We start from the raw sequence: 14,350 nt of genomic DNA on the forward strand, positions 1-14,350 counted from the left end.
ATTTTACTGCCTCTCTGCCGGACTTTATGTCGTAGAAGAAGACTGTAACCGGAAACTAAACAGCGTGGCGGAGCAGCGCGCGGCGGAAGAGGATTTTAATCGGAGTGAAAGTAAACAAACAGCTGCTGGTTATCCAGCTGTTCAGGTAGGAAGTGATTATTTATTATTTACGTAATTCACCTGAAGCAGCCAATAAGCTTCAGTGTTTCACGGCTGATGGTTTCATATGCTAACATGTTAGCAGCTAGCCGACTGCAGCCTAACGGCTGACACGTCATCGTCGTCTCCATGGATACCGAGAGTCCGGTTCGACCGGGACCTTAACGAACCGGGTCTAACCTGAGCAAGGTAGCGCCGCAGCTTGTTAGCTTCACATAGGTAACTAATCTCAGCCAATCACAGGACGCTTACAGCTGCGCTCTGATTGGTCGAAGTCAGAGAGACAGGAAGTTCAGACTCCATAAAAACAAACATTCTTTAATAATGTTTTTAATGTTTTTTTTAATGTTGACACTTGTTGGTATAAAGTTTAATCCTCGTGCTCACTTTCTGATTCTAACATCAACTTTTGTTTTTATTTATTTTAGAATAATTAAAAACCTGTTTCCCTTCAGGCTGATGGAACCATCTGAAACTCTCACAGCATGGAGCTCTCTGATTGGACAGATGAGTCACTGACTACACGTTCAGGTGAGGTAAACATTACAGGTACACTCAGTCAGTTACAGGTACACACAGTCAGTTACAGGTAAACACAGTCAGTTACAGGTAAACACAGTCAGTTACAGGTACACTCAGTCAGTTACAGGTAAACACAGTCAGTTACAGGTAAACACAGTCAGTTACAGGTACACTCAGTCAGTTACAGGTAAACACAGTCAGTTACAGGTAAACACAGTCAGTTACAGGTAAACACAGTCAGTTACAGGTAAACACAGTCAGTTACAGGTACACTCAGTCAGTTACAGGTAAACACAGTCAGTTACAGGTACACTCAGTCAGTTACAGGTACACTCAGTCAGTTACAGGTAAACACAGTCAGTTACAGGTAAACACAGTCAGTTACAGGTACACACAGTCAGTTACAGGTAAACACAGTCAGTTACAGGTAAACACAGTCAGTTACAGGTAAACACAGTCAGTTACAGGTAAACACAGTCAGTTACAGGTACACTCAGTCAGTTACAGGTAAACACAGTCAGTTACAGGTAAACACAGTCAGTTACAGGTACACTCAGTCAGTTACAGGTAAACACAGTCAGTTACAGGTAAACACAGTCAGTTACAGGTAAACACAGTCAGTTACAGGTAAACACAGTCAGTTACAGGTAAACACAGTCAGTTACAGGTACACTCAGTCAGTTACAGGTAAACACAGTCAGTTACAGGTAAACACAGTCAGTTACAGGTACACTCAGTCAGTTACAGGTACACACAGTTACAGGTACACACAGTCAGTTACAGGTACACACAGTCAGTTACAGGTAAACACAGTCAGTTACAGGTAAACACAGTCAGTTACAGGTACACACAGTCAGTTACAGGTACACACAGTCAGTTACAGGTAAACACAGTCAGTTACAGGTAAACACAGTTACAGGTACACACAGTCAGTTACAGGTACACACAGTCAGTTACAGGTAAACACAGTTACAGGTACACACAGTCAGTTACAGGTACACACAGTCAGTTACAGGTACACACAGTAAGTTACAGGTAAACACAGTCAGTTACAGGTACACACAGTCAGTTACAGGTAAACACAGTCAGTTACAGGTAAACACAGTCAGTTACAGGTAAACACAGTAAGTTACAGGTAAACACAGTCAGTTACAGGTACACACAGTCAGTTACAGGTACACCCTACACCATTAAAGGATAATGAGCTTTAATATGCTAATAATCTAACTTTGAAACTGTACAATGAATATTTTCTATTGATGATTGTTTTTCAGATCGTCAGTCAGAGCCAGGATGTCTCACTCCTCTGATAAAGGTAAACACTCAAAAACATTACGGCTTAAATGTAATCTTTCAAAGAACTAACAACACTGTGTGTGTGTGTGTGTGTCTGTCTGTCTGTCTGTCTGTCTGTGACCAGGTGACCAACGGAATGCGGAGTCTGCAGGCAGGTGAGATTGTTTATTAAAAGGCTCAAAACTTTGAATCAGAGAAATGTTTTCTGCTTATTTGTCCCTCCTCTAAATTACCTCTCCTGTCAACCTGCTAAAGGTATACAGATGTTTGTAAAGTTACACGGATGTTTGTAAAGGTATATGGATGTTTGTAAAGTAACACTGATGTTTGTAAAGTTACACTGATGTTTGTAAAGGTATATGGATGTTTGTAAAGTGACACTGATGTTTGTAAAGGTATACAGATGTTTGTAAAGGTATACAGATGTTTATAAAGTAACACTGATGTTTGTAAAGTTACACTGATGTTTGTAAAGGTATATGGATGTCTGTAAAGTAACATGGATGTTTATAAAGGTATACTGATGTTTGTAAAGTTACACTGACGTTTGTAAAGGTATACAGATGTTTGTAAAGTTATACTGATGTTTGTAAAGTTACACTGGTGTTTGTAAAGGTATATGGATGTTTGTAAAGTTACACTGATGTTTGTAAAGTTACACTGATGTTTGTAAAGGTATACAGATGTTTGTAAAGGTATATGGATGTTTCTAAAGTAACGCTGATGTTTGTAAAGTTACACTGATGTTTGTAAAGGTATATGGATGTTTGTAAAGTTATACTGATGTTTGTAAAGTTACACTGGTGTTTGTAAAGGTATATGGATGTTTGTAAAGTTATACTGATGTTTGTAAAGTTACACTGGTGTTTGTAAAGGTATATGGATGTTTGTAAAGTTACACTGATGTTTGTAAAGTTACACTGATGTTTGTAAAGGTATACAGATGTTTGTAAAGGTATATGGATGTTTCTAAAGTAACGCTGATGTTTGTAAAGTTACACTGATGTTTGTAAAGGTATATGGATGTTTGTAAAGTTACACTGATGTTTGTAAAGTTACACTGATGTTTGTAAAGGTATACAGATGTTTGTAAAGGTATATGGATGTTTGTAAAGTTACACTGATGTTTGTAAAGTTACACTGATGTTTGTAAAGGTATACAGATGTTTGTAAAGGTATATGGATGTTTCTAAAGTAACGCTGATGTTTGTAAAGTTACACTGATGTTTGTAAAGGTATATGGATGTTTGTAAAGTTATACTGATGTTTGTAAAGTTACACTGGTGTTTGTAAAGGTATATGGATGTTTGTAAAGTTATACTGATGTTTGTAAAGTTACACTGGTGTTTGTAAAGGTATATGGATGTTTGTAAAGTTACACTGATGTTTGTAAAGTTACACTGATGTTTGTAAAGGTATACAGATGTTTGTAAAGGTATATGGATGTTTCTAAAGTAACGCTGATGTTTGTAAAGTTACACTGATGTTTGTAAAGTTACACTGGTGTTTGTAAAGGTATATGGATGTTTGTAAAGTTACACTGATGTTTGTAAAGTTACACTGATGTTTGTAAAGGTATACAGATGTTTGTAAAGGTATATGGATGTTTCTAAAGTAACGCTGATGTTTGTAAAGTTACACTGATGTTTGTAAAGGTATACAGATGTTTGTAAAGTTACACAGATGTTTGTAAAGTTACACTGATGTTTGTAAAGTTACACTGATGTTTGTAAAGGTATACTGATGTTTGTAAAGGTATACACATGTTTGTAAAGTTACACTGATGTTTGTAAAGGTATATGGATGTTTGTAAAGGTACACTGATGTTTGTAAAGGTATACACATGTTTGTAAAGTTACACTGATGTTTGTAAAGGTATACTGATGTTTGTAAAGGTACACTGATGTTTGTAAAGGTATACAGATGTTTGTTAAGTTACACTAATGTTTGTAAAGGTATACAGATGTTTGTAAAGTTACACGGATGTTTGTAAAGTAACACTGATGTTTGTAAAGTAACACTGATGTTTGTAAAGTTATACTGATGTTTGTAAAGTTACACTGGTGTTTGTAAAGGTATATGGATGTTTGTAAAGTTATACTGATGTTTGTAAAGTTACACTGGTGTTTGTAAAGGTATATGGATGTTTGTAAAGTTACACTGATGTTTGTAAAGTTACACTGATGTTTGTAAAGGTATACAGATGTTTGTAAAGGTATATGGATGTTTCTAAAGTAACGCTGATGTTTGTAAAGTTACACTGATGTTTGTAAAGTTACACTGGTGTTTGTAAAGGTATATGGATGTTTGTAAAGTTACACTGATGTTTGTAAAGTTACACTGATGTTTGTAAAGGTATACAGATGTTTGTAAAGGTATATGGATGTTTCTAAAGTAATGCTGATGTTTGTAAAGTTACACTGATGTTTGTAAAGGTATATGGATGTTTGTAAAGTTATACTGATGTTTGTAAAGTTACACTGGTGTTTGTAAAGGTATATGGATGTTTGTAAAGTTACACTGATGTTTGTAAAGTTACACTGATGTTTGTAAAGGTATACAGATGTTTGTAAAGGTATATGGATGTTTGTAAAGTTACACTGATGTTTGTAAAGTTACACTGATGTTTGTAAAGGTATACAGATGTTTGTAAAGGTATATGGATGTTTCTAAAGTAACGCTGATGTTTGTAAAGTTACACTGATGTTTGTAAAGGTATATGGATGTTTGTAAAGTTATACTGATGTTTGTAAAGTTACACTGGTGTTTGTAAAGGTATATGGATGTTTGTAAAGTTACACTGATGTTTGTAAAGTTACACTGATGTTTGTAAAGGTATACAGATGTTTGTAAAGTTACACAGATGTTTGTAAAGTTACACTGATGTTTGTAAAGTTACACTGATGTTTGTAAAGGTATACTGATGTTTGTAAAGGTATACACATGTTTGTAAAGTTACACTGATGTTTGTAAAGGTATATGGATGTTTGTAAAGGTACACTGATGTTTGTAAAGGTATACACATGTTTGTAAAGTTACACTGATGTTTGTAAAGGTATACTGATGTTTGTAAAGGTACACTGATGTTTGTAAAGGTATACAGATGTTTGTTAAGTTACACTGATGTTTGTAAAGGTATACAGATGTTTGTTAAGTTACACTAATGTTTGTAAAGGTATACAGATGTTTGTAAAGTTACACGGATGTTTGTAAAGTAACACTGATGTTTGTAAAGTAACACTGATGTTTGTAAAGTTATATGGATGTTTGTAAAGTTACACGGATGTTTGTAAAGTAACACTGATGTTTGTAAAGTTACACGGATGTTTGTAAAGTAACACTGATGTTTGTAAAGTAACACTGATGTTTGTAAAGTTATATGGATGTTTGTAAAGGTACATGGATGTTAAAGTTACACTGATATTTGTAAAGTTTCACTGATGTTTGTAAAGGTATACAGATGTTTGTAAAGTTACACTGATGTTTGTAAAGGTTTACAGATGTTTGTAAAGTTACACTGATATTTGTAAAGGTATACAGATGTTTGTAAAGTTACACGATGTTTCTAAAGTAACACTGATGTTCGTAAAGTAACACTGTTTGTAAAGTTATATGGATGTTTGTAAAGTTACACTGACGTTTGTAAAGGTATGCATATGTTTGTAAAGTTACACTGATGTTTGTAAAGGCATACAGATGTTTTTAAAGTTACACTGATGTTTGTAAAGTTACACTGATGTTTGTAAAGGTATATGAATGTTTGTAAAGTTACACTGTCGTTTATAAAGGTATATGGATGTTTGTAAAGTTACACAGATGTTTGTAAAGTTACACAGATGTTTGTAAAGTTACACTGATGTTTGTAAAGGTATACAGATGTTTGTAAAGGTATATGGATGTTTCTAAAGTAACGCTGATGTTTGTAAAGTTACACTGATGTTTGTAAAGGTATATGGATGTTTGTAAAGTTATACTGATGTTTGTAAAGTTACACTGGTGTTTGTAAAGGTATATGGATGTTTGTAAAGTTACACTGATGTTTGTAAAGTTACACTGATGTTTGTAAAGGTATATGGATGTTTGTAAAGTTATACTGATGTTTGTAAAGTTACACTGGTGTTTGTAAAGGTATATGGATGTTTGTAAAGTTACACTGATGTTTGTAAAGTTACACTGATGTTTGTAAAGGTATACAGATGTTTGTAAAGGTATATGGATGTTTGTAAAGTTACACTGATGTTTGTAAAGTTACACTGATGTTTGTAAAGGTATACAGATGTTTGTAAAGGTATATGGATGTTTCTAAAGTAACGCTGATGTTTGTAAAGTTACACTGATGTTTGTAAAGGTATATGGATGTTTGTAAAGTTATACTGATGTTTGTAAAGTTACACTGGTGTTTGTAAAGGTATATGGATGTTTGTAAAGTTACACTGATGTTTGTAAAGTTACACTGATGTTTGTAAAGGTATACAGATGTTTGTAAAGTTACACAGATGTTTGTAAAGTTACACTGATGTTTGTAAAGTTACACTGATGTTTGTAAAGGTATACTGATGTTTGTAAAGGTATACACATGTTTGTAAAGTTACACTGATGTTTGTAAAGGTATATGGATGTTTGTAAAGGTACACTGATGTTTGTAAAGGTATACACATGTTTGTAAAGTTACACTGATGTTTGTAAAGGTATACTGATGTTTGTAAAGGTACACTGATGTTTGTAAAGGTATACAGATGTTTGTTAAGTTACACTGATGTTTGTAAAGGTATACAGATGTTTGTTAAGTTACACTAATGTTTGTAAAGGTATACAGATGTTTGTAAAGTTACACGGATGTTTGTAAAGTAACACTGATGTTTGTAAAGTAACACTGATGTTTGTAAAGTTATACTGATGTTTGTAAAGTTACACTGGTGTTTGTAAAGGTATATGGATGTTTGTAAAGTTATACTGATGTTTGTAAAGTTACACTGGTGTTTGTAAAGGTATATGGATGTTTGTAAAGTTACACTGATGTTTGTAAAGTTACACTGATGTTTGTAAAGGTATACAGATGTTTGTAAAGGTATATGGATGTTTCTAAAGTAACGCTGATGTTTGTAAAGTTACACTGATGTTTGTAAAGTTACACTGGTGTTTGTAAAGGTATATGGATGTTTGTAAAGTTACACTGATGTTTGTAAAGTTACACTGATGTTTGTAAAGGTATACAGATGTTTGTAAAGGTATATGGATGTTTCTAAAGTAATGCTGATGTTTGTAAAGTTACACTGATGTTTGTAAAGGTATATGGATGTTTGTAAAGTTATACTGATGTTTGTAAAGTTACACTGGTGTTTGTAAAGGTATATGGATGTTTGTAAAGTTACACTGATGTTTGTAAAGTTACACTGATGTTTGTAAAGGTATACAGATGTTTGTAAAGGTATATGGATGTTTGTAAAGTTACACTGATGTTTGTAAAGTTACACTGATGTTTGTAAAGGTATACAGATGTTTGTAAAGGTATATGGATGTTTCTAAAGTAACGCTGATGTTTGTAAAGTTACACTGATGTTTGTAAAGGTATATGGATGTTTGTAAAGTTATACTGATGTTTGTAAAGTTACACTGGTGTTTGTAAAGGTATATGGATGTTTGTAAAGTTACACTGATGTTTGTAAAGTTACACTGATGTTTGTAAAGGTATACAGATGTTTGTAAAGTTACACAGATGTTTGTAAAGTTACACTGATGTTTGTAAAGTTACACTGATGTTTGTAAAGGTATACTGATGTTTGTAAAGGTATACACATGTTTGTAAAGTTACACTGATGTTTGTAAAGGTATATGGATGTTTGTAAAGGTACACTGATGTTTGTAAAGGTATACACATGTTTGTAAAGTTACACTGATGTTTGTAAAGGTATACTGATGTTTGTAAAGGTACACTGATGTTTGTAAAGGTATACAGATGTTTGTTAAGTTACACTGATGTTTGTAAAGGTATACAGATGTTTGTTAAGTTACACTAATGTTTGTAAAGGTATACAGATGTTTGTAAAGTTACACGGATGTTTGTAAAGTAACACTGATGTTTGTAAAGTAACACTGATGTTTGTAAAGTTATATGGATGTTTGTAAAGTTACACGGATGTTTGTAAAGTAACACTGATGTTTGTAAAGTTACACGGATGTTTGTAAAGTAACACTGATGTTTGTAAAGTAACACTGATGTTTGTAAAGTTATATGGATGTTTGTAAAGGTACATGGATGTTAAAGTTACACTGATATTTGTAAAGTTTCACTGATGTTTGTAAAGGTATACAGATGTTTGTAAAGTTACACTGATGTTTGTAAAGGTTTACAGATGTTTGTAAAGTTACACTGATATTTGTAAAGGTATACAGATGTTTGTAAAGTTACACGATGTTTCTAAAGTAACACTGATGTTCGTAAAGTAACACTGTTTGTAAAGTTATATGGATGTTTGTAAAGTTACACTGACGTTTGTAAAGGTATGCATATGTTTGTAAAGTTACACTGATGTTTGTAAAGGCATACAGATGTTTTTAAAGTTACACTGATGTTTGTAAAGTTACACTGATGTTTGTAAAGGTATATGAATGTTTGTAAAGTTACACTGTCGTTTATAAAGGTATATGGATGTTTGTAAAGTTACACAGATGTTTGTAAAGTTACACAGATGTTTGTAAAGTTAAGTTACACTGATGTTTGTTAAGTTACACAGATGTTTGTAAAGTTACACGAATGTTTGTAAAAGGTATACAGATGTTTGTTAAGTTATACAGATGTTTGTAAAGTTACACTGATGTTTGTAAAGGTACACGGATGTTTGTAAAGTTACATGGATGTTTGTAAAGGTATATGGATGTTTGTTAAGTTACACTGATGTTTGTAAAGGTATATGGATGTTTATAAAGTTATACAGATGTTTGTAAAGTTACACAGATATTTGTAAAGTTTCACTGATGTTTGTAAAGTTACACTGATGCTTGTAAAGGTATACGGATGTTTGTAAAGTTATACAGATGTTTGTTTGTTTTAATTATCCTTATGAATATCTTACCCTTACCCACACAAAAATGATTCCCTCTCTCTGGCCACAGTTTTACTGTTAAACTTTGTTTCTGATAGGACGTGGGAGGAGCCTCAGCCAGGTCCATCAAGGTGTCAGCCCAGCAGACAGGGTTACTGTGGATACTGCAGAGTCCTCTACAGTAACCTGGACCAGGTGCAAACAACCAACTTGAAACTGTGCTGCAGTCATGTGACCTGAGCTGCCCAATCAGAATCAACAATAAGTTAATAACTCCTTCTCCTCCATTAGCACCTGTCCAGTCTCAGACACCTGGATTCTGTGCGAACTTCCTCCCGAGGATCCAGCATGGTCTCCTCCGCCAGCAAAACAAAGCTAACCCTTCTGGAGCGCTTCCTGCAGGACGTCCTGCAGCACCACCCGAACCGCTACAACGACTCCAGGTAACTAAAACAAACACACCTGAACCGTTACAACGACCCCAGGTAACTAAAACAAACACACCTGAACCGTTACAACGACCCCAGGTAACTAAAACAAACGCACCAAAACCGTTACAACGACCCCAGGTAACTAAAACAAACACACCAGAACCGCTACAATGACCCCAGGTAACTAAAACAAACACACTGGAACCGCTACAACAACCCCAGGTAACTAAAACAAACACACCTGAACCAGTACAACGACCCCAGGTAACTAAAACAAACACACCAGAACCGCTACAATGACCCCAGGTAACTAAAACAAACACACCAGAACCGCTACAATGACCCCAGGTTACTAAAACAAACACACTGGAACCGCTACAACAACCCCAGGTAACTAAAACAAACACACCTGAACCAGTACAACGACCCCAGGTAACTAAAACAAACACACCAGAACCGTTACAATGACCCCAGGTAACTAAAACAAACACACCTGAACCAGTACAACGACCCCAGGTAACTAAAACAAACACACCTGAACCGTTACAACGACCCCAGGTAACTAAAACAAACACACCTGAACCGTTACAACGACCCCAGGTAACTAAAACAAACACACCTGAACCGCTACAACGACCCCAGGTAACTACAACAAACACACCTGAACTAGTACAACGACCCCAGGTAACTAAAACAAACACACCTGAACTAGTACAACGACCCCAGGTAACTAAAACAAACACACCTGAACCGTTACAACGACCCCAGGTAACTAAAACAAACACCTGAACTGCTACAACGACCCCAGGTAACTAAAACAAACACACCTGAACCAGTACAATGACCCCAGGTAACTAAAACAAACACACCTGAACCAGTACAATGACCCCAGGTAACTAAAACAAACACACCTGAACCGTTACAACGACCCCAGGTAACTAAAACAAACACACCTGAACCGCTACAACGGCCCCAGGTAACTAAATCAAACACACCTGAACCAGTACAACGACCCCAGGTAACTAAAACAAACACACCTGAACCGTTACAACGACCCCAGGTAACTAAAACAAACACACCTGAACCGTTACAACGACCCCAGGTAACTAAAACAAACACACCTGAACCGTTACAACGACCCCAGGTAACTAAATCAAACACACCTGAACCAGTACAACGACCCCAGGTAACTAAAACAAACACACCTGAACCGTTACAACGACCCCAGGTAACTAAAACAAACACACCTGAACCGTTACAACGACCCCAGGTAACTAAAACAAACACACCTGAACCGTTACAACGACCCCAGGTAACTAAAACAAACACACCTGAACCGTTACAACGACCCCAGGTAACTAAAACAAACACACCTGAACTGCTACAACGACCCCAGGTAACTAAAACAAACACCTGAACCACTACAACGACCTGGTGACAGGTAAAATGAACACACCTGTCCTGTCATGTGTGTGATTCGTTGACATGTCTGTTTCCATCAGGCCGTCTCATGCTGACCTCCCCTCGGTCTCCGCCCCTCCATTGCCGAGGGAGGAGCTTGATGAACTCTGTTTCTCTGAAAAGGACAGTCGGTCACTGGGAACACGAGACCACCTTCCAAGCTCTGACAGCACCTCATATAAACCAGCCAATCAGCAGGAAGAAAGCTGCTTCCACAGCCAACCAGACGAGGGAGTCACAGAGGAAGCAGGTCAGGAGAGGCTGTCTGCACCAATCAGAGAGCAAGAACAAGAAGGGACCAAACTTGAAGGAAAATCACCCTCAACAAATACACAGACCCTACCCCCATTGACTCAGGCCCCGCCCCCTGTTCACAGGAAGGCCCACAGAAAAACAAACCGAAGGAAAACCAGTCCCTCTTCACCTTCCTCATCCCCCTGCAGGGTTTCAGCCCCTGGTTCCCCGCCCCCACTCAAGTCAGGAACTTCTCTTTGCCCAGTCCTTGCCCTCCCCTCAAAGTCCAGGCCCTCCTTATGCCTGGGCTTGGGCACCGGCCCTGGCCCACCCTCTGAGACCCGGCCCTGGCTTAGCTGGCAGAAGGAGAGGAGAGAGGCTCACAAAGAGGAGGCATTCTCGTCGGAAACCAGTGACCCCCTGGAGCAGACCATCGAGGAGGTGCGTCCGATTGGTTGTTTATTATCTTCGATATTAATGTTATCTCTTTAAGTCATCTTGAGAATAAGTTGTTATATGTTGAACACCAGGTGATCCAGATGTATTGTTATGACATCAGTTCCACTCCCTGCCAGCGGGAGGAGACAGAGAGCTTTCACTTCAGCATTCCTGTCTCCACTGACACGACGACTGATGACTGGGACCCACCTTTACAGGTACGACTTAATGAAGCAGCAGTCTTTAAGGTTTGTTTTCTATCGTAGTGAAGTCAAAAATCTGTTCACAGCGAGGACCAACACTCAGCTACGCACATCCCTCATACACACCTGTCCAGGTGAGCCAGACAGAGGGGCAGGACCTGAGCCGTCTGATGGATGTTCAGGTTCAACTAGACCAGGTGTACACATACCAGCTTGAATCTGTCCTGGGCATGGCCAGGCAGGACCAAGGCTTCTGGACTTTGCCCATAGATGAGATCCTGCCGGCCCCACAACATATCCCAGAATCCTTCAGGGGCAAGACCTGGGCGCAGGTAGAACAGGAGGACATGGACAAGGTGGAGCAGCTAGTACGGCAGTTCAGAGGAGAGAAATTCCTCTGCTACTTTGACAGCGAGTCCTTGGCCAGGTAACACATATATTACAGGTGTATACTGTTCTTTATATACACACCTGTCCTGTATACACACCTGTCCTGTTACATGTACACACCTGTCCTGTATACACACCTGTCCTATTACATGTACACACCTATCCTATATACACATCTGTCCTGTTACATGTACACACCTTACTGTTACATGTACACACCTGTCCTGTTACATGTACACACCTGTCCTGTTACATGTACACACCTATCCTGTATACACACCTGTCCTGTATACACACCTGTCCGTTACATACACACACCTGTCCTGTTACATATACACACCTGTCCGTTACATATACACACATGTCCTGTTACATATACACACCTGTCCGTTACATATACACACCTGTCCTGTTACATGTACACACCTGTCCTGTTACATGTACACACCTGTCCTGTTACATGTACACACCTGTCCTGTTACATGTACACACCTGTCCTGTAACATGTACACACCTGTCCTGTTACATGTACACACCTGTCCTGTAACATGTACACACCTGTCCTGTAACATGTACACACCTGTCCTGTTACATGTAAACACCTGTCGTGTATACACACCTGTCCTGTAACATGTACACACCTGTCGTGTATACACACCTGTCCTGTTACATGTACACACCTGTCCTGTTACATGTACACACTTGTCCGGTTACATGTACACACCTGTCGTGTATACACACCTGTCCTGTAACATGTACACACCTGTCCTGTATACACACCTGTCCTGTAACATGTACACACCTGTCCTGTATACACACCTGTCCTGTAACATGTACACACCTGTCCTGTATACACACCTGTCCTGTTACATGTACACACCTGTCCTGTGTACACACCTGTTAGATATAAACACCTGTCCTGTAACATGTACACACCTGTCCTGTTACATATACACACCTGTCCTGTTACATGTACACACCTGTCCTGTTAGATATAAACACCTGTCCTGTTATATGTACACACCTGTCCTGTTACATATAAACACCTGTCCTGTTACATGTACACACCTGTCCTGTATACACACCTGTCCTGTTACATATACACACCTGTCCTGTTAATAATTTGGCATTTTTAAAATAAGCCTAACCTTTTCTGATTATGTCATCATTGTCAGGTATGGAAGAAGGTGCCTAAAAAAGAAGGGGTGTGTTGAGGCAAAGGAGGCGGTACCTAACAACAATGTCCTGCCTTTATTGGACCATGAAGAAGGAGACTCAGCAGACAACAGGAGGAGAAGGAGGCGGAGCTTCAGAGTGGCATCCAGGTGTCAGGTGAGAACAACAAAACTTTTCTGACTTAGGAAAAAATGATAAATGCTGCCATCACCTGTTTTTTGTTCCTTCAGGTGGTCAAAGTAAGTCATGGCACTCAGACAGTCAGATTGGTGTTCCCGGCTGTTCGTCAATCTGCTTCCGATGCCCCGCCCATCAGCAAGTCTGATTACCCAGCCAATCAGGATGCAGCAGAGAAGACTCCAGAGGCACAGATGTGGCGCTGCCTCCCTCCAGCCTACTCCAACATCATTACTCCCCTGCAGGCTCGCACCTCTGTTGTCTACCTTCTCTCTTCCCCCTCAGGCCCCACCCATATGGACACATCTACACCAGACGCCGCCTCCAAACGCTGCAGGAAGAAGAGGCGTCCACTTGACCTGCAGGGGTTAAAGGTCAAATACAAACAACTTCCTGTCAGGTTCTATGACCCCAACAGTAACCGAATCCTGAAAAACCCTCCTAAAGGCTTCCTGTGGAACAGAGGCTCCTCCCCCTCCTCCCTGCCACCAACATGTGTCCGTCAGCTGTTCAGAAGTCTGAGTCCAGACATCAACACAGGTCTAGACACGCCCCTTTCTCTTCTGAGCACGCTCAGTCAGGACTCAGAACACACTAAGGATGCAGTAAGAAGGCGAGGCAGGACCCCGCAAGCCCTGCCCCCTCCATCCTACAACAGGTCAGAACAAGGGAGGGGGGTCAGGAGAGACAGGACACACCCCCATAATCCCAAGAGAAGAACCAGAACTCGAGCCACGCCTCCTCAACCTAGAAGAGAAGGTCTGCGAAGAGCCGGACCCCACCAGCCCCCACCTGCCCGGCAGGGGAGGAGCCGCAGGGG

General features: G+C 38.9%; 1 protein-coding gene across 6 annotated transcripts in view; it reads left to right on the plus strand.

The window, feature by feature from the left end:
- Positions 1-14,350, plus strand: part of zdbf2 (zinc finger, DBF-type containing 2) — a 14,585-nt gene continuing 235 nt past the window's right edge. Inside the window, exons 1-11 of one of the 6 annotated variants that reach the window (XM_020658114.3) lie at positions 1-145; positions 615-690; positions 1,956-1,996; positions 2,102-2,132; positions 9,119-9,215; positions 9,312-9,463; positions 10,954-11,587; positions 11,677-11,802; positions 11,856-12,214; positions 13,353-13,509; positions 13,584-14,350. The exon at positions 13,584-14,350 is cut by the window's right edge and continues 235 nt beyond it. In XM_020658114.3, coding sequence (XP_020513770.1) covers positions 1,975-1,996; positions 2,102-2,132; positions 9,119-9,215; positions 9,312-9,463; positions 10,954-11,587; positions 11,677-11,802; positions 11,856-12,214; positions 13,353-13,509; positions 13,584-14,350 — 2,345 coding nt within the window. In that variant the 5' untranslated portion in view covers positions 1-145; positions 615-690; positions 1,956-1,974. Of the gene's footprint in view, positions 146-198; positions 349-587; positions 691-1,955; positions 1,997-2,101; positions 2,133-9,118; positions 9,216-9,311; positions 9,464-10,953; positions 11,588-11,676; positions 11,803-11,855; positions 12,215-13,352; positions 13,510-13,583 lie in introns of those variants that run through there. The other 5 variants (XM_020658116.3, XM_020658117.3, XM_065951903.1 and 2 more) reach the window with 5 other exon arrangements.

Source organism: Labrus bergylta, chromosome 24, assembly GCF_963930695.1.
Source record: "Labrus bergylta chromosome 24, fLabBer1.1, whole genome shotgun sequence".
Taxonomy (NCBI): domain Eukaryota; kingdom Metazoa; phylum Chordata; class Actinopteri; order Labriformes; family Labridae; genus Labrus; species Labrus bergylta.